General features: G+C 35.2%; 1 protein-coding gene across 17 annotated transcripts in view; it reads left to right on the top strand.

Moving 5' to 3' along the window:
- SDCCAG8 (SHH signaling and ciliogenesis regulator SDCCAG8) overlaps positions 1-24216 on the top strand; it is a 251197-nt gene that overhangs the window by 96976 nt on the left and 130005 nt on the right. For all 17 annotated transcript variants that reach the window (XR_004434333.1, XR_004434329.1, XR_004434327.1 and 14 more), the window contains exon 13: positions 22206-22348. Coding sequence is in view for 8 of the 17 variants with exons in the window: in XM_033199699.1 (XP_033055590.1) it covers positions 22206-22348 (143 nt within the window). In the remaining 9 variants the exon portion in view is untranslated. The remainder of the gene's footprint in view (positions 1-22205; positions 22349-24216) is intronic.

The following is a 24216-nucleotide window of genomic DNA, read 5'->3' as shown; positions in this document are numbered from 1 at the left end:
CCAGCTAATTCTTTTTGTATTTTTTGTAGAGACCGGGTCTTACTATGTTGCCCAGGCTGGTTTCAAACTCCTGAGTTCAAGCCATCCCTCCACCTCTGCCTGCCGAAGTGCTGGGATTACAAGCCTGGGCCACTGCACCTGGTGTGGACTCTTCTTTAGCTTGCTTAGAATATTCTGCAAAGAAATCTGAATTCACTCATATGGAGAGGTGATTGTCATATCCTAGTTTGCATTAGAAACTTAAGGTGTCATTTTCAACTAAATTTATCATAGAACTGTAGGAGGATCAGTGTTTCTTCTCTAATTTACTGAAGGTCCACTATGTGTATAGCAACTTAAGCTATGCAAAGTTTTATATAATAAGCACCAGACATGTTTCATTTTAAAGGTGGCGTCAACACAGACTAACAAATGGATCAAATATCTGTATGTATTTTAAATCCATATGTAGATATATATCTTTCTATATATCTTATTAATCTATAACCTTAATGTGACTTACTGATGATTTTTCTTAAGCAGAACATGAAGTTTGAAGTATCTCAATGCTGAATTTGACATACCATAGACTTATTTCAATGGCTAGGAGAGCAAGAAAGATGCTAGAATTATCCTTAGTTATAAAAACAAGAAGAGAAAAGAAAAGTAGCCGGTCGTAGCGGGGAGCGGGGAAGTGGGAAGAGAAAATGGGAGAGATTTTAGAGGAAGACATTCTAAAGGCATTTATACTAAGAAGAATTGGACTTTTTTTTTCCTGTTTACACTGCTTCACCTTAAACAATAACTCAGAAGAGGCAAACGTGACCACATATCCATCAATATAATAATACATCAGGATTTTCAGAAGGGAACCACGATAATGGATTTTAAAAAACTATTACTGGTATGAAAATCCTTTTTCCCCTACAACCACTGCTGATTGTCAAGAATAACTTCATAATAATAAAAAATAAAAATAATTAAAAAAAAGAATAACTTCATGATGGACATGGTGGCTTATTCCCATCATCTTAGCACTTCAGGAGGCTCGAAGCAGGAGGATCGTTGAGCTCAGGAGTTTGAGACCAGCCAACATGGTGTGACCTCGTCTCTACAAAAAAAAATCCAAAAATTACCCAGGTGTGGTGTCCTGTGCCTGTAGTTCCAGCTACATGGGAGACTGAGGTGGGAGGATCACTCACACCCAGAAGGCCAAGGCTGCAATAAATTGTGTTCGTGCCACTGCACTCCAGCCTGGGTGACAGAGCAAGACCCTGTCTGAAAAGTAATAATAATATATAATAATAACTTTATGTACCTTGGCATTTTTCAGAAGATGCTTCTTATCCACATAACAATGGAATTTATGAAAGTAACTTTTGGCCCGAGCGCGGTGGCTCACGCCTGTAATCCCAACACTTTGGGAGGCCGAGGTGGGCGGATCATGAAGTCAGGAGATCGAGACCATCCTGTCTAATACGGTGAAACCCCATCTCTACTAAAAATACACAAAATTAGCTGGGCGTGGTGGCACGCACCTGTAGTCCCAGCTACCCGGGAGGCTGAGGCAGGAGAATCGCTTGAACCTGGAAGACAGAGCTTGCAGTGAGTTGACATCATGCCACTGAACTCCAGCCTGGGCAATGGAGCAAGACTCTGTCTCAAAAAAACAAGAAAATGAAAAAAAAAGAAAGTAACTTTTGTCTTTAGTCTTTCCTGGTTCAATGGCCTGGAAGGAAGGGCCTCACATAATAAAGCGCAATGGCTTGGTGGGCACCAAGGGTCAAAAAGACTTTAATAGCTTCGTCCACCCCTCCATTCTGTAGATGATTAGACTGTGAGTCAGCTGGGAGTAATTACCTTATTTCCATGCAGCCATTTATTTAACCAGTAGTTAGTAATAACCTATAATGTGTTGCAAACACATAGGCATGGGGATTGCAATGAAAAATATAAATCTATTTACTGCTCTTAACAACTCTTACAGTCTGGGGAGGAAGGTAAATGTGATGGGGGTTCAGCGAAGGCCTACTGTGGTGGGGGAGGGTCCAGAAAGATTTTACACATTTACAGCCAATTGATTTTCAGCAAGGATAATAAAACTCAATAGAGAACAAACAGACTTTTCAGTAAATGGTGCTGGGAAAACCTGATACCCACATGTAAAAGAACGAACTTGGGTTCCTACCTCATAGTGTAGACAAAAATTAACTCAAAACGGATGAAAGACTCAATGTAACAGCTAAACTTATCAAACTCCTAGAAGAAAACATAGGCATACATCTTAGTGACTTTGGATTGGGTAATGATTTCTTAGGTATGACACCAAAAGCACAAAGAACAATAGAAAAAAATAGATAAATTGAATGTCACCAAAATTAAAAACTTTTGACCTTTAAAGAACATTATCAAGAAAAAAGACAACCCACAGAAAGGGAGAAAATTTTTGGTAACTCCTGTATCTGATAAGGAACTTGTATCTAGGATATGTAAGGTACACTTACAATTAATAATAAAAAGACACCCCAATTTTTAAATGGGCAAAAGACCCTAATAGGGTTTTTTAAAAGAAGATATGTTAATAATAACTGTATTATTAACAAATGATTAATAAACATGTGAAAAGATGCTCAACATCCTTAGCTATCAGGAAAATGCAAACCAAAACCAAGATGAGAAACCATTTTACATCTACTTTAGATAAGTATAATAAAAAAGACAGATAATAACAAGCATTGGTGAGGATGTAGTGGAACTGGAACTCCCCCATACGTTGCTGGTAGAATTTAAAGTCATACAGGCTGAAAAACATTCTGGCAGTTTCTCAAAATGTTCAACATAGAGATACCATATGATCTAGCAATTCCAGTCCTAGGTCTATACTCAACAGAAATCAAAACATGCTATTCATAAAACTTCTACGTGGATGTTCATAGCAGCATTATTCATAGTAGCCCCAAACTGACAACACCCCAAATGTCTATCAACTGATGAATGGGTAAATTAAATGTGGGGTGTGTGTATATACATACATATTACATGGCAGTAAAAAAGAATGAAGTAATGATACATTCTACAGCATGATAGACTCACAATTGAAAACATCATATCAGGTGAAAGAAGCCAGTCACAAAAGACAACATATTGTATGACTCAATTTATATGAAATGTTTAGAATGGGCAAATCTATAGAGACAGAAAGATTAGTGATTGTCCAGGTCTGAAATTGGGGACAAACAGGAGGGACTCCTGAGGGCCATGGAGTTTCTTTTGGGGTAATAAAATGTTCTAAAATCGATTGTGGTAATAGTTGCACAACTCCATGAATGTACTAAAAACCATTCAGTTGTATACTTTAGGTGGGTGAATTCTATGGTGTGTGGATGATGTTAATAAAGCTGTTATTTTAGAAAAAAATATATATCATCCGAGTCATATTTTAGCCCAGTCTGGAGGGAGCACGAGAGTGGGAAGTGAAGGCCATTCAGGCAAACGGGACAGAGTCACAAAGGCACTGTTCTGTGTGTACCTGGAGGGCACAAGGGGGTGCAACAGATGAGGAGGGAAAGACAGAGCCCCATAAAACTGAAATGATGTGCCAGAAGTGGCTGTAAGGTCCTTAAAGTCAGGGTCTTAGCTTACCTTTCATCGTGTGTCCAGTACTCAGCACAGAGGAGACCTACCGCAGATATTTATCTGTTGATTGAGTGAATACATAGTGAGCTGAGAACAAACCTTAAATACTTAGTGATAGTACCTAAATGACATGACTGAACTTCTCACTCCTAGGTCAGTCTTTGTTGTGCTATGTCTGATGGAAAATTGTAGAATCAAGATGAGAATAATTCCTTTTATAATGATATTCATGTATTAACAGTTATATATGTTGAAAATGCTTGATCAGTCTTCTTTATATTTAGTTGTTCTAGTACATATGTAATGGTATCTCATTGTGGTTTTAATTTTCATTTCCCTAGTGATGAATGGTACTGAGCATTTTTTTCAGATGCTTTTCTTCTGTCCATATATCTTCTTCACATATATCCACTGCTACCGTCTAGTTCAAGGTACTGTCATCTTCAGCTGTGTTATTGCAATAGTCTCTCTCTCTTTTTTTTTTTGAGATGGTGTTTCGCTCTGTCTTCCAGGCTGGAGTGCAGTGGTGTGATCTCAGCTCACTGCAAACTCTGCCTCCCGGGTTCACACCATTCTCCTGCCTTGGCCTCCCGAGTATCTGCGACTACAGGCACCTGCCACTACGCCTGGCTAATTTTTTTTTTTTAATTGTATTTTTAGTAGAGATGGGGTTTCACCGTGTTAGCTGGGATGGTCTCGATCTCCTGACCTCATGACCTGCCCATTTCAGCCTCCCAAAGTGCTGAGATTACAGGCGTGAGCCACCATGCCTGGCCAGCAATAGTCTCTTAACTGGGGCTCCCTGCTTCTCCCCATCTAGCCCCTTCACAGCATGAGGGCCAGAAAAATTCTGTTAAACCTATGTCAGCCGGGCAAGGTGACTCACTCCTGTAATCCCAGCACTTTGGGAGGCCGAGGCAGTTGGATCAGGAGGTCAGGGGTTCAAGACCATCCTGGCCAAGATAGTGAAACCCTGTCTCTACTAAAAATATAAAAATTAGCCAGGCGCAGTGGCAGGTGCCTATAGTCCCAGCTACTCGGGAGGCTGAGACAGGAGAATTGCTTGAACCTGGGTGGCAAAGATTGCCTTAAGCCTAGATCGTGCTGCTGCACTCCAGCCTGGGCAATAGAGTGAGACTCCATCTCAAAAAAATAAAAAATAAAAATTAAAAAAAAAAAAACAACCTATGTCCGATCTTGTGACCCTTCTGAAACCATCCAGTGGTTCCTACCTCAGTAACAGTCAAAGGCAAAGTCTAACAGTGACCTCCAAGGTGCTAACCAGTCTGCCCCCACAACCACTTCGGAGCCTTTGGACTCACTCTTCTCTTCGCCGGGTTCTCTGGGCTATCCTGTGGATCACAAGATTAACCCTTCAAGTCATCGCTGAAATCATCTCTGTGAGATTTTCCTGACTACCTTGTTTTACGTTGTAAACCAGTTTCCAAGTGCTCCTGCCCCCTTTCTGCTTTATTTTACTCCATATCTTACTCATTTGTTTATTATCATCTTTCCTTATCACAACATTAGCTTCATAAAGTTATGCCCTCTTTAGTTCATACTCAGCACTTTCGCAAAAGCAAAACGTGAATTGCATGACATTGTTCTTCCATTTAGCAATTTGGAATGGCTTCCCATTTGCATTTAGAAACACGAATCCAAACTCCTTTCTACAGTTTACAAGGCCCTGCATACTCTCCCCACTGCCTGTCTTTCCACCCTCTCCTCATACACCCTTCTGCCCATTCACTGGAGCCTCCGTGGTTTGCCTTTAGCTTCTCAGACATGCCACGGCCTGTGGACAGACATCTTCCACATTTATTCTTTCCTTCTCTTCCTCTGCTTAACCAGCTTTTTCCTTCTTGTGGTTTCCAATTCAATGTCTCCACTTCACTGGCTACTAATGTATACTCTGTTATTCTCTCACAGCACCTGATTCCCCTCCTTCGTGAAGCTTATTATAAGTTTTTTATTATTTTATTGTTCATTTGCTTTTAAACAATCAGTTTCTTCCATTAGAATGTAAGTTGTTTGAGGACAGAGACTTTTACTTGTCTTATTCTCTTTTGTATTCTGGTGCTCCAGTGCCCTGATTGCAATTAGGGTCACAGTAATTGGATGGATAGGTGGGTGAAGAGATGGCCAAGTGACTGCCTCAAGTAAATTTCTCATTTTACTACCCACTACCTGCTGAACCTGAACAGGTTACTGAAAATGTGCAAGCTTCAGTTTTCCTCTTTGTAAGATGAGGATAGATACAATTCCTACCTTATAGGATTTTGTAAAATTTTAGGTCATCTATGTTAACCTCATAGTACAATGCATGCCAGATAGTAATTGCTCAATACACACTAATAATTACTAGTTTTACTAATGTTGTGATTCTTACCTTTTCCACCTTCATCTCTGTCCCATTTGTGTCCCATTTTACCACATTCCTTTCCAGAGTCGTGATGATTACTGAACATGAGACTGCTGGTATGAACCGCGCAGTGCATGCGCTGGAGGTATTGCCTAAGCTTATGTTCATCTAGCATCAGAGCCAACTAGCATTTGCCTTGTTGCTTATCGAACATGTCTCATTGTACATTCTTATTGAGCTTAAAATTCAGTTAAAACCCCTCATGGCACGTATCTGCTGACCTACAACTGGGTAGTGAGTATAGACATTTGCATTTACCTGTCTGGAACTTGGTCATTTTCATTTGGGCCTGTTGTGTCAGCTTGTCCGAACTCTCTTGGAACTTCTTTTCAACATATTGCCATAATAAATTATTCCTCTCAGGTTTATGTCACAGACACACTTGGTTAGCACATCGGTGGCATCCTCATTAAAGTCAGTGGTCTAAATAGTATAGCACAGAAAGCATCGCAGAGCCTATGAACTGTAGCTTCCTTATAATTTGATATTTGTGTATTACCAAAAACATACCTAAAGCATTCTCACCTTTAGGCTCTTCCTTATGATCTGTTCTAATTGATGTTTAAGAACCAGGTCATGTTTGTTTTTCTGTTTAAGAACCAGACCATTGCCTTCTTCAAAATAATTCTAGTCAATTAAAAAAATTTATTTTTATGCCTACTATGTATAAGTAGTTTGCTTAGATAACGATGAACCATGCGACAGAAGCTTGCATTGATGGCAGGTAATGAAGAAATCGGGCATGGATGGCTAAGAACTCAAAGTGCCTTTGTAAATATGGAGCAGATTTGTAGTTTGGCAGGATATAAACCCGTGCTGGGAAACTCCCAATGAGAGGGCAAAATTAAAATGGGTCTGCCTGAAAATCCATTTTGTTCATCTAGATAACCTGGATAAATGGGCTAAATTGGAAATTTGGGTCTTCAAAATAATTTTTTTGAGATTTCTCCTATTCATTCTATTGACTTACTCTCCATTTCAAAGTGTTTTGTCCTAATCATTTACCCTATATCTCTCTGTTCTATGCCTATTTTATTTTTCTTTATTAAAATGGGTGAAAGCAGGAATTATGCTAGTTTTCTAATTATCACAGCATGTAAATTCAGTAATGTATATGAAAGTGTTTTCTAAACTATGAAAAGCTGTATACATACATAGGAATAGAATGGATGGTCAGTAAATTGAAGAGATGAGTTTACTCCTTTGTATGTGGAAGCTGTTAATTTAAAAGAACACACTCAAAATATTAGCTAAAAATCTACTTCACATTTTGGTGCTGCTTGCTAAAATTAGTTAGAAAGTATAGGTTATTTTTGAGTTAAAACCAAATTCAATAAATTCTTAAGTTCCTCAAATAGAATTTTACAGAAATATTTACATAACCCACAGCTAAAGTGAGTTTTCTAAAAACTCCCCATAAGGTGAGATCACGTACACCATGTCTCAGTACAGAAGGATTTTTTTTTCAATCAGTTATGTCTCTATAAATAAACCTAGTTTTGTTGTTAAAATTGCTGTTTCCTCTTCACATAAGAACATTTCATTAATTTTGGTGAAAACCTTCCAACAAAATAAGGTTAAATTGTCCAGTTTTCCAGTGGAAGAGGAATTATTTTGCGTCACCAACAAGCAGAGTAACAGCTTAAAGGTAAGTTGAACACAGACATGCTGTTTGGGTGGTCAGAATATTTTGCATCCAAGCATAAATGTTAGTAAGAGCCTAAAGGTGAGAATGCTTTAGATATGTTTTTGGTAATACTTTACCTCTCCTGCTCTCTTTAGGATTTGGGAGCCAGAGCATTGATACTGATGTTCTCTGTAATTAGGCACACCAAGGAGTAACAGAAACTGGGTAGGTAGGTAGGTAGGAGAGGTGACCTCAGCTAGAGCCGGTGTGTTTGTGTAGGCAACAAGAGGAGCTGTATTCCATGGTCTGAGGTGTTAAGTGATCCAGAGTACAAGAATATGACTTCCTTTTCTCAGTTATTTGAAGTTCATTTAGTGAAAAATTAAAATACCGTTTCCTACAAACCAAAATCATTTAGTTTGAAATGGAGGGCTGGGAGACCTTTAATGGGTACAACAAATGTTTGAGGTTTTCTTGGTTTGAGAGAAAATAAACATTTTCTCTTGTCCTAGCACCTATACCAAACAGTAATATTGACAAAAACCAAGCCTAAGAAAATGCATTTTTTTTCCCTCTAAATTAAGAAATAATATGTATGGCTTTAAGATGCTGCTTAAAAAAAAAAGAGTAAGTCTTCACATTTGTTCTAGTTGTCAGAGATTGACAGAACTAATAAAGAGAATAAAAGAGCAAAACGAAAAAGTTCTTGTTGATTAACAGTTGTCTGAGGAGAAACAGATGATATGTTTTCTTTATTGCATTGAAAAGTTAATTATTGCCAATAGAAGCTTATTTATGCTTGTAACTGAGTTAGCATTGTGGCTTGGCATTATTCCACATTTGAAGGGAAATGGGTATCGGCGAAGAGTCTGGAGCTTGAGTTCTAGTACAGTTGAGTGGGCTTAGTGAGTGGTTTAATTTCACTGGGGTCCCACGTTCCCACCTGTAAAGTGAGGGGATAGATTAAGATGATGACTGAGGTGTCATGTATCCCTAACTGCACGTTTTTTTCCTAAAGGCCTATTTTGTTTTTTATGAAACAAAATATTTTATGTTCGCATGGCAGTTTACTCCCAAATGTTTTTGGGACCATTTAGATAGGAGTACACTTTAGAAAAAAATATAAGCAGCACAGTATTTAAAGAACAGGAATTATATTTGCTAAATAAATACTGTGCATCAAAGCCTTAAAAGTTGGGTACAAAATAACCCAAAAGTTTCATTGTATATTCCCTTTAGCAATCAGAATATTTGATTATTTTCTAGACAGTTTCTATAAGAGTACCATTTAGTATAAGAGTTTTAATTTGTGATAGTAGAAAAGTAATAAAAATGTGTGCACCATCTAAGAGACAAAATCGTTTTGCCAAAAATTTCTTTTTGTTCTGGTTAGGAATAAATGGGCCAGTTTCTTTTACACAATAATTTTTAGTAGCAGATACCGTATCTAAAAAACTATATTTACTATGGCAATAGTAGCAGACTAATTATCTAGCTTTCTTTGGAAATTGTGGCTTTTGTAGTTGTCAGTACTTTTATATCTACACTAAAAAGTTTTTGGCTTTGAAAAGTATGCCTGCATATATGTTGGTTTTCCTGTAATTTTAGTATCTGAGAAAGTATTACATCTGAAGCATATGTAGAAGTATAGAAAATTATTGAAAATTCCGTATTGAAATGACCTTTAGGCTGCTATTCATTTAAGGTAATAGTGTCAATTTTGAACAAACTTTTTTAAAAAACTGTTTTTTAAATTTAGGATTATGAATGGCATCCTTGTTGGTTTTTAGGTATTTTTAACCTCATGATGAGAACCCGAGTGCATTGTAAATACATTTAATAATGAAAAAGATATTTTCTAAACTTGAAGTCAATAATACATTAACTTCTTGCGTTTAAATTGACTTATGAAGTTTTCTTAAGGCAAAACCAGTTATAAGTTTACTAATAACAATATTTTCAGTTCATTTAAGTTTATTTTACTTTTATAGATAGTGAAAGCATCTTTGTCTTATTTGAAAGTGCCTGTCATTCTCTTATTTATTAAAATTGCTTTAGTGTGGTTTTTATATTTAGTCTTGCTTTTTGCTTGTGTTTAGCCACATTTCTACACATAGGGAATGGTGCAGGAGCTACACCACTGTAATTAGTAGTGGGCAATGTGACCAAGTGTTTTTAATCTTATATTTCAATATAATTTCAATGCAATTACTCTATTGAGTAATTAATAGCTTTAATGTTTAGACATAAGTGAATATAATTAGCCCAAAATATAACAACATAATGTGAAAATGATGTTTGGACTTCACTTAATATGAATCCTGAAGCCCTAATATTAATACTTATAATTTCCTGCTGTAAATTTTTATGAAAACTAAATAAGAGTAATATAAGAATTTCTGTTATTTACTGTAGCCCAGATGATTGTAAACTTGAGGAGGAAATGATGTAACTTAGATGTATCATTGGACTTGCACTTCTTTTTTATCAAAATGATAGGGAATCAATTAATATTTTAATAGTTATGAAAGAAAATAAAGTGAAGAGTGAAATAGCTTGGATATTATTCATATATAGTATATATAATGTGTATATGTGTGTGCATATATGTATATGTAGATATCTATAAAATTATCTGGCCATCTGGATTCATATATATATATATATATATATATTTAAAATGTCTGGCACATTGCACATAGCAGGCACATAGTGTGTGCTCAGAAATATTTATTGTATTGAATTGAGAGCTTGGGAAGGAATAGTTTAAGGGAATAAATTAACAGTTTGCTTTCCTAAACTGGAATTATTTTATTATATTTTATTTTTGCTTTGGATGATTTTCTCAGTTGGCAAAAAAAACTATTTTCAAATGGTAATAAAAGTCAATAACTGTAATGAATATTCTTTTTATTATGCTATGATGTGTTTTCCTGCGTTTTGGGTAACTGTTTAAAGATTATTTTTCTTTGGTAATTCTTTTATCTACCAGCTTTTGTACTTTTTAGATTTTTTGTTTTTATTGGCCATTGGAAAGACTGCTTTTTCTATATGGAGATGTCCCACCAGAAAAGATGTTTTCCTGTTTTTTTGCAGTTCATTTTGAAAGAAACAACTCCAGGTTTATTTTTCATTTGAATACAACTAGTATAGCAAGAAAAAATCCTTCTGAAGTGCTTTCAAAAGGATTAGGTCAGGGTTAGGTGTAATTTTTTTTTTTTTTTTTACATTAAGTAAATTTAGAGTTGCTATTTAAAAAAATTGTGCCAATTTGTTAACAAACACAGGTCAAAGGCACCTTTACACTGGTGACTCGCGCCTCAGAAATAATGGGATGACCTTCACCAGCTACCCTCTTTCTGCTTTTCTACCTAGGGATCGTGGCTTGATCACAGGGAAGAAAAGAAGGAGTCTCAGTTTCTTCCTGGTACTTTTGTTTGCTAATATACCAAGGGCTATTTTATTAAATAGCATTATAAGTCAACTTGAATATGTTACATATATTTAATATGTGCATCTATATATAATATTAATATAATATATGTATATCTTAAAATAGATGCATATATCTAAATATTATATGTAAATATACATGTGTATAAAATTAGTCTTATATATTAACATTTTAAGTGGAAAATAATTTTTTCTTTCATTAAATTGGAATGTCAAGTACATGGCTGACATAATTTCCTTCTAGAAAATAAGAAGCCAGCTAGACACATTGGCTCATGCCTGTAATCCCAACACTTTGGGAGGTCAAGGCAGGAGGATCTCTTGAGCCCAGGAGTTCAAGACCAGCCTGGGCAACATGACAAAACCCCATCTCTACAAAAAAAAAATACAAAAATTAGCCCGGCATGGTGACACACACGTATAGTCCCAGCTACTTGGAAGACTGAGGCATGAGAATCTCTTGAGCTGGGGAGGTTGAGGCTGCAGTGAGCTATAATCTCACCAGCCTGGGTGACACTAAGACAATGAGACCCTGTCTCAAAAGAAAAGAAAAAGAAGAGAAAAGAAAAGAAGGGCCAAACTGTTACTTTTTTGAGCCTTTCTTTCTTTAGAAATCATAACATTTGGGTGGTCATAGCATATTAAAGGATTCCTTTTATATGTATACCAAGCAAAGGAATATAGGTCTACATTAGTCTTTTTAGTTATGTTCTCTCCACAAACATTATAAGACCATCATATTTAAATGTCCCAATATAGCATTTTATAGTATGTGCAGTAGAATAGATGCCATAGGATTACCAGCTTTGCAAAACAAGGAACTGCCAAATATCCAAAATGTTTTGAGTTTATTAACTTCATTAACATAGCTCTTGTGATGCAGCTCTGAACAAAACATAGAAACATTCTCTTGGATGATACTTCCTTTAGGTGGATTTGTAAATGATTGAGCACCACTCCTGGGAAGTTTTTCCTACAGATACAGTAAACATTGTAGTCCTCCAGTAGTCAGGTACTAAAAACAATCAGCCCCCAGCTGAGTGAGGGGGAAGAGCGCTATTAGGAAGCCGCTTTCAAAATCTTTACAGTGATATCAGGCCCTTGATATTTGTAGGGACAAATCTAAGATCTTCACAAATGAAGGCAAAAACAATGAATTTCTCCTAGTAAGTGTAGTAAGGTATAACGGGTCCCTTCCATCTCCAGAATGTTTATAAACATAGAATAAAAATTATTTGTGAAGCCAGTGAAATAAGTCCTACTAGTAAGATAAACTCAGTGTATTTCATCGCAGTGGCGTGACATTTCAGGAGGGGGTTATGTTCCAAGTTCAGCCTAAAAGGTTAAATATTGCATGTGATCAAAATTACTTTAAAACGTCTCATCCGTTCCTCATAATTTAATAGTCTACATGGATTTGTCTATACTGATTTCATATGCATTTAGAGCCATATATTCCTGCCACATTGGAGACATTCATACCCTATCTCAAAGATTTTAACCCATATCATTTTACTTTCATTGTTGGGATAGATTGCTATTTAATCAAATGGGGAGTCGATAAACAAGTTGACTTGTGTTTGGCAATGTTTGTGCTTTGTATGAAAAATATACCTGTTTCGTAGATGAAATTACCACATAGTGTTGTCAGATGGTCATACTATGAAAGGTACACATGTACTGTGACCGACCAAGGGCTCAGTGGATTCATGTCTCACTCTTCATGCTCACCCCGAGGCATTCACTCATTGAGTTGAATGGTGGGTGGAGTCACCCATACTTCTTCCATTTATCTCTTTCTGTTATATGTTGCAGCTATACTACATGTTCCTATTGCAGTAACTGTGAACCATCTGATTTTATGATCATAATGTTTGAAGACAAGGATGAAATGTACCACATAGCAGGGTGATAAGAGATTGCATCTCTTGGGGGCCATTTGCATCAAACTCAAGAGCAGAAACAGGGAGCCTTAAAAGTAAGAAATGAAGGGTACAACCTGGGCAAGGGACAGGTGTGCTTCTGAAGTAGTAAGTTCTTTAACATTGTAATTGATGGCTGTCTTTTACAGTTCAGCTCTTGATACATTTTCTGGTATTGAACCAATGCAAAACTTATTGTCAGACAATTTTAAAACTCCACACCATTGACAGCTGATAACTAGTGTGGTCAACAATTAGGAGATTTATATATTTGACTCCTTCATTATTTTAAGACTTTTCTATTTATTTCAACATTGTCTTCTTTCACTTTACCCCTTTTTACTCACAATTTCGGGTTGTCTTTATCCATTTCAATCTGTAATCTGAATCTACCTCTCCCAGTTACTCTTGGCGATATTCACAATACCTTAACAACTCTTTTGCAATGTATCATTTGAAAAATGTATCACCTCTCTTTTATAGCTTTCCAACAATCACATCTTATTTCAGATTTTTCCCTCATCCAGGGCTATCTTAATGTTCCTTTACAACTTTTATGTCTGCTCCTAGCATCAGCAGACATAAAAAGTCAAGATCTCTATCTGTGTATGCAAATATGTCAGCATACAATACCTTGAACATTGTTAATGTTTTACTCATTTAAAACACTGAAAAAGCGTGATAGGATTGGGGCAAAAAAGGCCCAATATTATTTTAAAGAAAAAAATTGCAGATTTAATGAATGGCCTGATATTTTGTCTATGATGATCAGACACTTACATTCATAAGAATGCAAAGCAAGTTTTTTTTTTTTTTTCACTTTTAGCAAACCTAAAATCTTTATTAAACCTGTCCAAAAAAGTAGAGCTATCACCTGAACTCATTTTTGTAAACTGACCGCAGAGTTGTAATGATTCTTTTGCCACTGAATCTCCTGGCATGACAGAACAGTGGTGTAAACTTGGCTTAGTCAAAAAGTCTGCTTTATTGTCACAATGTAATACAGTCAGCTTTATATCAGATGTCTTAAATTCTTCTCTTCTTTAGACACATACTTTTAGAAAGGCACTTCTTTCCTGCCATAGTTCCATTTCATCTGTTTTGAACACTTGTTTTGGCTGAGAGCTACGTTAGCTCTGAGGAAGTGCTTCTGAATTTAAGTGATCAGTTGATGCTACTTCTGTTAACATTATGCAAAGAAAAAAAAAGTTTCTTAAAATTCCTTAAAGAATATTTGCTTAGAGTAAGGATTGATTAAATAGCCACATTGGAAGCAATTGGAAAACTGAAAAGTTCCACAAAAATGTTGCATATTTTGTTGGCAAGACTGAAGGGTTAAGTTGCATGTTGATTCTTAGGCTGGCATGGAGTTCATCATGTTGTAAAAGGTGCAGACAGTGGGACCCGAGGCTAAACAAATCCAAACCTCAGGACGTCTTCAAGTCACTAGCCCTAAAGTCTCCAGGAGAAATGCTTCCTCAGAGTGAACCAGGCCCAGGGCTTTGCACATTGAGATCCTTGTGTTTGGTAGCATGATATTTGATCCATGTCATCTGAGTTGTATCTTCTCCTGTTGTCTCTGTGCTATTTGTGTCTTCCACCTATGTCACATTATAGGCCAAGAGGTTTTAGAAGGCAGACTGTGTAATTTCCTCTTTATTTTCTGTTAGATCTAGGATTGTTTAGGGAGACAATATGGTGTAGTAGAAAGATTATAGGACTTGAAATCAGACGAACTCCGTTTTGAATCTCAGCTCTGCCACTGTATAATCTTATGTAAGTTACTTAACATCTGTGAGCTTCAGTTTTCTCATCTGTAAAACAGGAATAGGATACTTATTTTTATATGGTTGTCATGAACACAGAATGGAATTTTAAAATATAAAATGCTAAGACAGTGCCTGGTACATGGTAAGCACTCAAAAATGTTAACGGGTATCAGTGTTACTATTAAGTCCACAATAAAAGCATTAAGTCAGTGTTATGTGCAATCAACAATGGTAACTGTGAACAGGATTTCTAGAATGGTATCAGCAACCTTCTACATCTGCCACAGTGAAGAGGACAATCATTTTTGGCTGTTTCCAAAATGAGTTACTACTTATAATATCCTTTTGTTCACATAGGCTGGTTCCCCAAGTGTCTAGCTTGGAAAATGAGTCTTAGAAATACATTTTGCTATATTCTAGACCAGTGCTATGCCAAAAAATTTTCTGTGATGATGAAAATATTTTAAACCCGCACTTTCCAATATGGTAGCCATGGAATCACCATGTGGATACCAAGCACTTACACTGTGATTAATGCAAGTAAGGAACTAAATTCTTTGTTTTAATTAGCTTAAATTTAAATAGCCAAAGCTAGCTAGTGCAGCTGTAGACAAAAATTTACTAATGATTTGACAAAATCAATCTTAACATCTGTAAGTTAATAAAAGTATGAACTGGTAAATACTAAATTTCCAATGAGGACATTTTTTTTACACACACAGAACTTTATATAAATGATTATTTTCTCCCAAGTGATAGGTTATATGTTTCAAAATTTAGTATTATGTACTGCCTTGCTTTTGGAAATATATTCTTTGAATTCATCCATTGGCTTCTGAGTGATAGATTCACATTGTCAAAATTTGTCAGCCTCAAATCTACCAGTTCCTTCTTTTAACTTGTGAGGATTTTTGGATCTAGTCTTCTTACTGTACTGTAATTTGTTTCTCTCCATTCTCATCTTCTCTTACACAAACAAGTCACCCTATATTAAAGATGGCAAAATAATTTTTAAGTCACATAATGTTTAGTAGCAGGAAAAAATCACTACCATTGAGGTATTATAGTTTATGCTTCTTTTCTTTCCAGGCAAAGTTATCCTTTTGAATTAAGATGTTGTATAATGTTTCAAATAGGTTTTACATTCATTTCTTTGGATATTTTTTCTTAGGAAATCAGGAAAAATGTATAGTAGAATTTCTTTTAATGAAACTTTTTATTTGGTTCTATTAATTTATGTAAAAAATATATTTTAATTATCTGAAGTATAGAATGCTTCTCAAATTGTAGGATTGTGAAATCAATTTTATAGATTGAAGCAGGAGATTTTTTTTTAAAGAAGTGGAATTGGCCAGGCATAGTGGCTAATGCCTATAATCCCAACACTTTGAGAGGCTGAGGTGGGAGGATTGCTTGAACTCAGGAGTTTGAACCAGCCTGGGCCATATAGCAAGACTTTATCTCCACTAACAATTTTTTTAAGACTGTCTGGGTATGGTGATGCATGCCTGTAGTCCCAGCTACTTGGGAGCCTGAGGTGGGAGGATCACTTTAGCCCAGGAGGTCACAGATGCAGTGAGCTGTGATCACACCACTGCACTCCAGCCTGGGTGCCAGAGTGTCTCAAAAAAATAAATAAATAAATATGTAAGATAAGATAAAAGAAGTAGAATAAAATAAGATGGAATAGGAAATGTCAGAGTGCATAACACATCGTAAGAGTTCATATTGTTTCATGAAATGCTTCTTACATTTATATGTGTGTGTGTCTCTGAATTGTGATTTTAAAATGAATTTTTTACTATGGATCTTGGCCAAAAAAATGTTTGAAAGCAACTGCATAAGTTATTGTATGGTGTGGTGAAGGCAGTGAAGTTAGAAGATCTGGTTCAAGGCTTGGGTGTACTGCTTTAGACAATTTTCAATGTCTTTGACCCAAAATTTCTTATATGTATAAACAAAGATACCTGCCCTGTATGTTTCATGCAATTGTTTCAAAGATCAAATAAAATTCTAAGGTGATGTATAGTTGTAACACTCCTTATTCCTTTCAAGTAATAATTTTATATTGACAAAACTCAGTGGCTTGCACCAACAATCATGTATCTTTATATTTATGAGTCTGTAGGTCAAGTAAGATTTGGCCGATGAGTGCTCTATTTGACTGGGTGTTTCTGCTTCAGGTTGTGGGTTGTGCATTGTCTGGGCTATGGTTGGGGTTTGGGTCTGAACTCCATGTATTCTTTCTGCGGTCTAAGCTGAAGGGGCAGCGGCTACCCAGTGCATACACTTCTCTTAGTTAATCACCAGAACATGAGCTAAACGTAAACATATTTATGATTTTTGCTTACCTTATAGTCATGCAAATTCCACTGGCCAAATGAAATCATATGGCTAAGCCCAGAGTCCCTGGGGAGACGTAATGTATTCCACTCTCAGTGGAAGAGAGATGGGAGTGAATATTTGCTGAACAACAGTCTAAATAAACTATCATATTACCCCAAAACTATTAAACCCACACTTTTATTAACTGTCTCATTCTTAAATATAAAAGGATAGCCAAGTATTACCCTGTATTTGAGGAAAACCTGCAACATAATGGAGAGTCCAAATCAGATAAACAGGAAAGGAACCTGGAGGAAACTGAGGCAACATATAATGAGCAAAGGAAAACATTTAAATACTGTATATTCTAATAGGTAAGATATTATATTCATAGATTAAAATTAGCATGCTATGTCAAAAAGTGTCAATAAAAACAAGAAATAGCTCATAGAAATACAAAAGGAGTAGAAAATTTTCTTAACATTCAAAATGAGGTGTCATCAGTCAAAGAAATCTTTCAGAAGTTACAATCAGAAGACAGAGATGGAAAATATAAGAAAATGAGATAATCAATCCAACAACTAATGTCCTAGAGCTAAAGTGTATGGCATCAAAATATTTTAAAATAGTAGAAGAAAACATCCTCAAACTGAAAAAAAAATAAGCCTTCAGATTGAAAAGGACTCACTGAAAACTCTGCACAAGAATGAAAAACAGCTCCATTCCAGGATTCAGCATTGCAAAATTTCAAAATGACAAGGAAAAAGAGATGACTGTAAAAGTTTCCAGAAAGAAAAAAATATAAATCATAGACCAGGTACTAAGAATCAGAATGGTACAGGGTTTTTCAGTTGTACTATTAGGATCTAGAGGACAGTGAAATAGTTATTAAAAATCCTGAATGAAAACTAATTTCAAAATAGAGTTTTATACCCAGCCAAACAATCAGATGTATGCATACAGTAATAGCATTTTCTGGCATGTGAATACTCAAAAATGTGTTTTTCATGTACCTTTTCTTATGAAAGGTACCTGGAGATGGCTTTCATACCGAAAAAGGGAATAAATTGAGAAACATGATGACTTACGACCCAGAAAACAAAGAACTCTAAAAAAGTGTGGAGAAGGCTTGACACAAGATAGAGATCAACCAGGCCATACATAAGGTGCCAAGAGGGATATATCCAGAAAATTTTTTTAAAAATAACTTATACTTTATCTAATATGTTTGGTTATTTGAAAAAATACTATTGATGGTTGTTTAACAGATATGTTTGAATATTTGGGGAAAAATGTCAGTTATCTAGAAAAACAAACTATTAAAAAACTAGGCAATTAATTCTAGAAATAATAAAATGATATGTAAGAAAATTAATTTAAACGAGAGAATGCTTTTCTCAGCAGTGAGCAAATTTTTCATAATCATTATAATGTAAATGAACTACTGACTAATGCTTTAACCAAAATCATTATATGGGAGCATGAGATGGGTATGTAGGGTGGGGGGTACGAGACCTAAATTGTCACCCTTCTTCCCATAAGAAGGGTCTAATATTGAAAACTTAAGAAATAGCAATATAAGTTTGTCTTTTAAAAATATGAAGGTAAACATCAGAAGAGCTAATGGTGTGTGCCATTGGAGATTAGGTTTGAAGTAGGGAAGGTAGGCCATGGGCTCTGCGTTCCTTGTTACGAGCCATTTAGTACTATGTGACTTAAATTAGGTGCATGACTTTGATGGGCAAATTTAATCAACAATAAAAATAAAGTTACATATGCCCATGATTAAGAAAAAAGCTTCCTACAGTGTGGAGGGATATAAATGAACAGCATCAAGTCTCCTCTTTTCCAAATTCGATCCCCAGTACTTTTTTCTAGCAGTGATCACTTTTAACAGTTTCTACTTTGAGTTGTTCTGGTGGTTATAGTCATGACTTGAAAGATATCTTTTGATAAGGTGTAAAGCTAGCTGGACCTGCCTTTGCCCAGTTAGCCAAAAGATGGCCACATCGAACTGCACTGTAGACATGCAGGTTAATAGTGTGCTTTGAGAGTAATGTACGATTGGCCTATGGCTGTTGTTGGGCTTTCATCCCCAAGCTACTATATACAGCCAGGGAAGCAGCCCTGACCTAGTTGGGTGAGGCAAAGGGTTATCCTGCCAGTGGGAGCATGGCATTTCTGGCAAGAGATTTCTCTTCTAACGGTTGGACTTGGTGCCATGGCAGATTTTCCTGACTCAGGGAGTAAGTGTTGAGCCCTGGTCCAGCTGGTTAGATTATTTGTTGATTTTGATTATCTGCACCAATAAGCTCTTTCGCTGGCATGGATAATCAGAAGCAGGCAGTAATTTTCCATCTTCCTAACAAAAATGCATTTCACATTTTGAAATTACAGTAGATGAAGTTTTATTCAGTTTTCACCAAAATACTGCTTTATTGAGAAGGGGGAAGTTTTATGAATTGAGAACTCTTTAGAGATAGTCATATATTCTTAGATGGGTCATTTTTTCTTACCACTTTTCTGTTCTTGAAAGACAGAGGGAAAAATCAGTAATAATGATATTTGCTGTCCTTTATTCAGCTTTTACTGTGTGCTAGGCACTCTGCTAAGAATTCCTATCCTAATTTAATCTTCACAACAGCTTTAGGAGCTTGTTATCACTCCGATTTTGGAAGGAAGAAACTATATAATAGTCTAATGACTTGTCCAAGGTCACAGAAAAGTACCAGAGCTGTGTCTGGAGCCCTGATCTGTGATCCATGTTCTTTACCTCTGTGTTTGGACTGTCTTGCAATGCAACCCTTGACTTTTTATTCCATGAGAAAAAGAAAGCAGCTAATTTATACTTGAAATCTAATTACCAGTGTAAGGTACATACGTTGTTATTGTTGCATAGTGCTTACAAAAACTGTATCTTTTCTTTTTAAAAAAAAGTTTGGAATTTTGTACATTTTCTATTTCTGTCATTCTTTTGTCTTCTCTCAATTCAAAATTCTGGAGTCATCTTTGGTCTTCCGATTCCGCTCCTTTTACTTCCATAAAATCACCATGTTCTCTTTGTATTTCTGTTTTAAGTCCCTCCACTCCTCATGTCTGGAATACTGCAATTATCTTTTCGTGGTCTTCCTTCTGCCATTCTTTGCCACCTTAAATTGATTGTACACATTGATCCAGTTTTCTCAAGCTCAGCCTCTGTCATATTGCATACCTGTTTAAACCATTCATGTCACCCTATGATCTATAAGAAAAAGGTAGTGTTATTAATCTACAATTAAAGAGCTTTCATGTGATCGAAAGTATCACTCCAGAGCTTTTGTGCCCTCACTTCTTTCTCACTTTTCTTGTTCATGCTAATATATCCCTCATCTGGCTACTGAGGCATGAATTTTCTCTATAACTCAGTTGGTGTTTTTGTATGCTTTGCATTTTGATAGTCTTCTTGTGTATATATGTCTCATTTACCCAGATGAATTATTAACTACTGAGTTTAGAGATGGGAACTCTGAATTCATCATATTATTTAGTATAGTTTCTTGCATATAGGACTGTGTAAGAAAATTAATGAATTAATTTTTGAAGTTTTAAAGTTAGCATATCTTTCCAATTCTGTAGTTCTTTGCTTTTGTTAATTTTATAAAGGTTAAACAATACACATTTAATACTCTTTATTTTTATCTCTTTAATTATATTTAATTATTAAATTGGGAATATATGGGTTTAACTTTAATAACACAATATTTTAAAAAAACAAGTCAGTTTAACTTAGTATTTCAATTTGAAAGCTACAAAAAATCTACACTGAATGAAAATGATATAATTATTTCATAGGTTTTCAAATAAACCAATATTTGAGAACTGTACTAAGTTATTATATTGTTGGTTAATGTATGGTTTTGATGGAGATAAGCTGAATATTTATACTGTTATGAATACAAGAAAAAGTGTAAATGATTTATTTAATTTATCCTACATGATGTATTGAATGCAGTTGGAGGTTGTTCAGAATATTGAGAAAATTTGGAAGTTTATTTAAATACTAAGTTTAAATCCCTCTACTTACACATAAGTTTAAATCCCTCTATTTACACATAATTTTGTTTTCCAAAAGGAGGTTGCATTTTTTCTGTATCAAATTTGTTTCTTGCTTTCTGCTGAATTTGAAAATATTTCTGCCCTTTCTTTTTTTTTTCTTGTTTTAATAGCCTAAATATTTTTAAAGGTTCATCTTTTATTTTCTTTGACTTAATTTTACAGATGTTCTATTGATAAATAAATATTTCTACTTTAATATAGAAATTATTTAAAATTATGGCCTATATAAGGTATTTTTGCTTTGAAATATTTGAGTTTCAGTAAGATAAGGATAATTTCACCCTGAAACCAAAAAATAAACCTTCATATATTTTCATATTTATTAGTCTTAGAGTGTTCTTGTTGACTTTTAAAATTACAAATTTAAATGGAAATATTATTTTAGCTCAGAAATCTCATACACTCTCAATGCTTAAATTTCTCATGCTGTTTTTTTTCCTGGATTATTTTTTCCAAGTAATATTGAACATCATAATCATGCCATTTTTTACACCTCACATTTTTCTAAAAATCTCTTAAATTATTTATTTTACTTTAATTTGGGTTTCAAAACACCCAAATGAAGCCATAAATTTATCTTTTAGAATAAAAAGTACATACTTGATGTAAATCACTGCATGTGTCTGATTGAATCTCACACAAAAATGTTACATTTTAAAGGTAGTGACATTTTAAGTAAATATTACTTTTTAAAGGGAATAACTCTTAGAGTGAAAGTGCAGTTATCCAATTTGACTGCTCTCATTTAATCATTTCAGTTTTAAAATTAGACTTCATTTTACAATCCAAAATAAAATCTTACTTATGTGCATTTTTGGATGTGCTAATTCCTTTTGTCATAAAATGGAAGCTAGCCTAAATTTTCTAATAATTTTTTATCACATTGAAATTCATGACAAAAAACTAAAAATGAGCTAATTTTGAATTCAAGTGCCTGTATTTTATATGGATGCTTTTCCCCCTTCTCTCTACCTAAGGAAATAGAGAAATTGAGAATAGAACTGGGTGAAAGCAAACAACACTTGGAACAGGAGCAGCAGAAGGCAGCCCGGGCCAGAGAGGAGTGCCTGAGACTAACAGAACTGCTGGGCGAATCCGAGCACCAACTGCACCTCACCAGGTACTCCCTAATCCCATTATGCGCCATAGCACCGATTTCATTCCACTGATTTTTGCCACAGGCTTCCAAACAGTTGTTAGAGTTAGTCTTAGTCATTCAATTCACACATAGCTTTCAGGCATATTAAGAAAAGTGGAGATGTGGTAAGCAAAACACCCAGACATGTGAATGATAAGTGTGGCAGGGAATTACTGATAGATTACAAAACCTTTCATCTACAGTGCTCAAATATTTAGGTGATTCTCTATCAGTATAAGCAAAATGACATATTTCTCCTACCACCACTACTACCTCTTCTGCTAATTCTACGTCTAATAAAAATCTTGAACTGAAGGATGTGAGGAATTTATTTAGAAAAATAATAAATACTCTTGGTGAGAGAGACAAAGTAAATAAATTGTAAGATGCAAATTGAAATGGAACTGATACAAAATAAGGAATCTGCATCCTAAGGAGGTGTAAAATTTCGAGATGAAATAGATTGGCACTGCTCATGTTCAAATCATTATTATAACCGGGCTTACACTATTGAGGTTTCAAATTACTTTGTTTCCATCATGAGATTTTGTGATGTGATCATCATTGTCATCAACTTTAGTAAATATGTAGCTCGGCCCTAAATTACATTAAGACTCTTTAGGTTGTAAGCATTGTGAATTTGCTGCATTGGAAAAACATACACACACACACACAAATACACACATAGAAAGAAAAATTCAAACAGAGAGAGTAGATATTTCACTTTATCATATGTGATTTCTTTTCACTTTGAGTTTTATTACGATTTTTCAGTGTTCACATCAAGCCTTTGGGGTTGCTCAGTTCTTAAGAGTTTTTCAGTTTTTAGAGAGAACTTTGTTTAAATAAACATGTAAGTTTATGATATTTGGTTTGGTTTATAAATTAGAAAAACACTGGTCTTCCAATCATAGTAATATGTTGAATTTAAACTATGAAAGGGGACTGATCCCTTTTACATTAAATATGACAATGTAATTCTGAGCACGGTATGCTAACAGATGGAGAAAAGCACCACTTGAACAGCCTGCATTTGGAGAAAAAAATATTCTAGAGGTTGGTGAACCTCCCAAAGTTTTGGGTGAGTGTTAAGATGCCTCTGGTTCTGTTAAAATCAAACCTTGTATGAAACATTTTGTTATGATAATATTCCAAATGATTTTACATCTTCCCTTTTAAACAATAAAAGAAAGAGGAAAGAAAGAGAAAGCAAAGAAAGAAAATCAATTGTTTATACACGTATGGTATCTAGAAAAAAAATCCTAATAGATGAAACATATGAGAAAAAAATTGCTTAATATTGCAGAATAATAACTGTTCTTTTAATGCTCATTTAAAGTATTGTCATTGTAGAACTGAGAACCTAATGTTAGCATAATTCCTGTGGTTATTTAATCTTACAAGTTTCAGAATTTAGCTTCATCATGGTAATGTTAATAGTTTTTCTTTTCTGTCAGACTTCTATTCAGAACCAACCATTTGTGTGCTAAGCACTGCTAAACCTCAGAAATAGGACAGCTTTTAACGTCTCAGTGTGGCTGAGCTTCAGTAAATAAATATTAATGCTGCTTTTGCCCCTTTTGCCACTCTGTCTCATTCAGAGAGTTAATTTCTGAAGTCAAAGTCCATAGAGAGTTTTCCCGTGTAGTATCAATTTGTAGTGTTTGACAAGATCAATTTCTTGCAAGTAGAGCATATTAAGATGCAGCAACTGCTGAAAATGGACGAGTGGTAACTAATTCCTTTGTTCTTAAGAAAAACGGTTTTGCTTGGTTCCATAGAAAGCTTTTTTTTGTTGAGCTTTATTTAAACCAATTCTACAAAAATTTAAACGTAGTTTAACAGGAAAT

Source organism: Trachypithecus francoisi, unplaced genomic scaffold (assembly GCF_009764315.1).
Source record: "Trachypithecus francoisi isolate TF-2019V2 unplaced genomic scaffold, Tfra_2.0 Lachesis_group5, whole genome shotgun sequence".
Classification (NCBI taxonomy): Eukaryota; Metazoa; Chordata; class Mammalia; order Primates; family Cercopithecidae; genus Trachypithecus; species Trachypithecus francoisi.
Note: the sequence above shows the minus strand (reverse complement) of the source record. Positions and strands in the feature narration are given on the sequence as shown.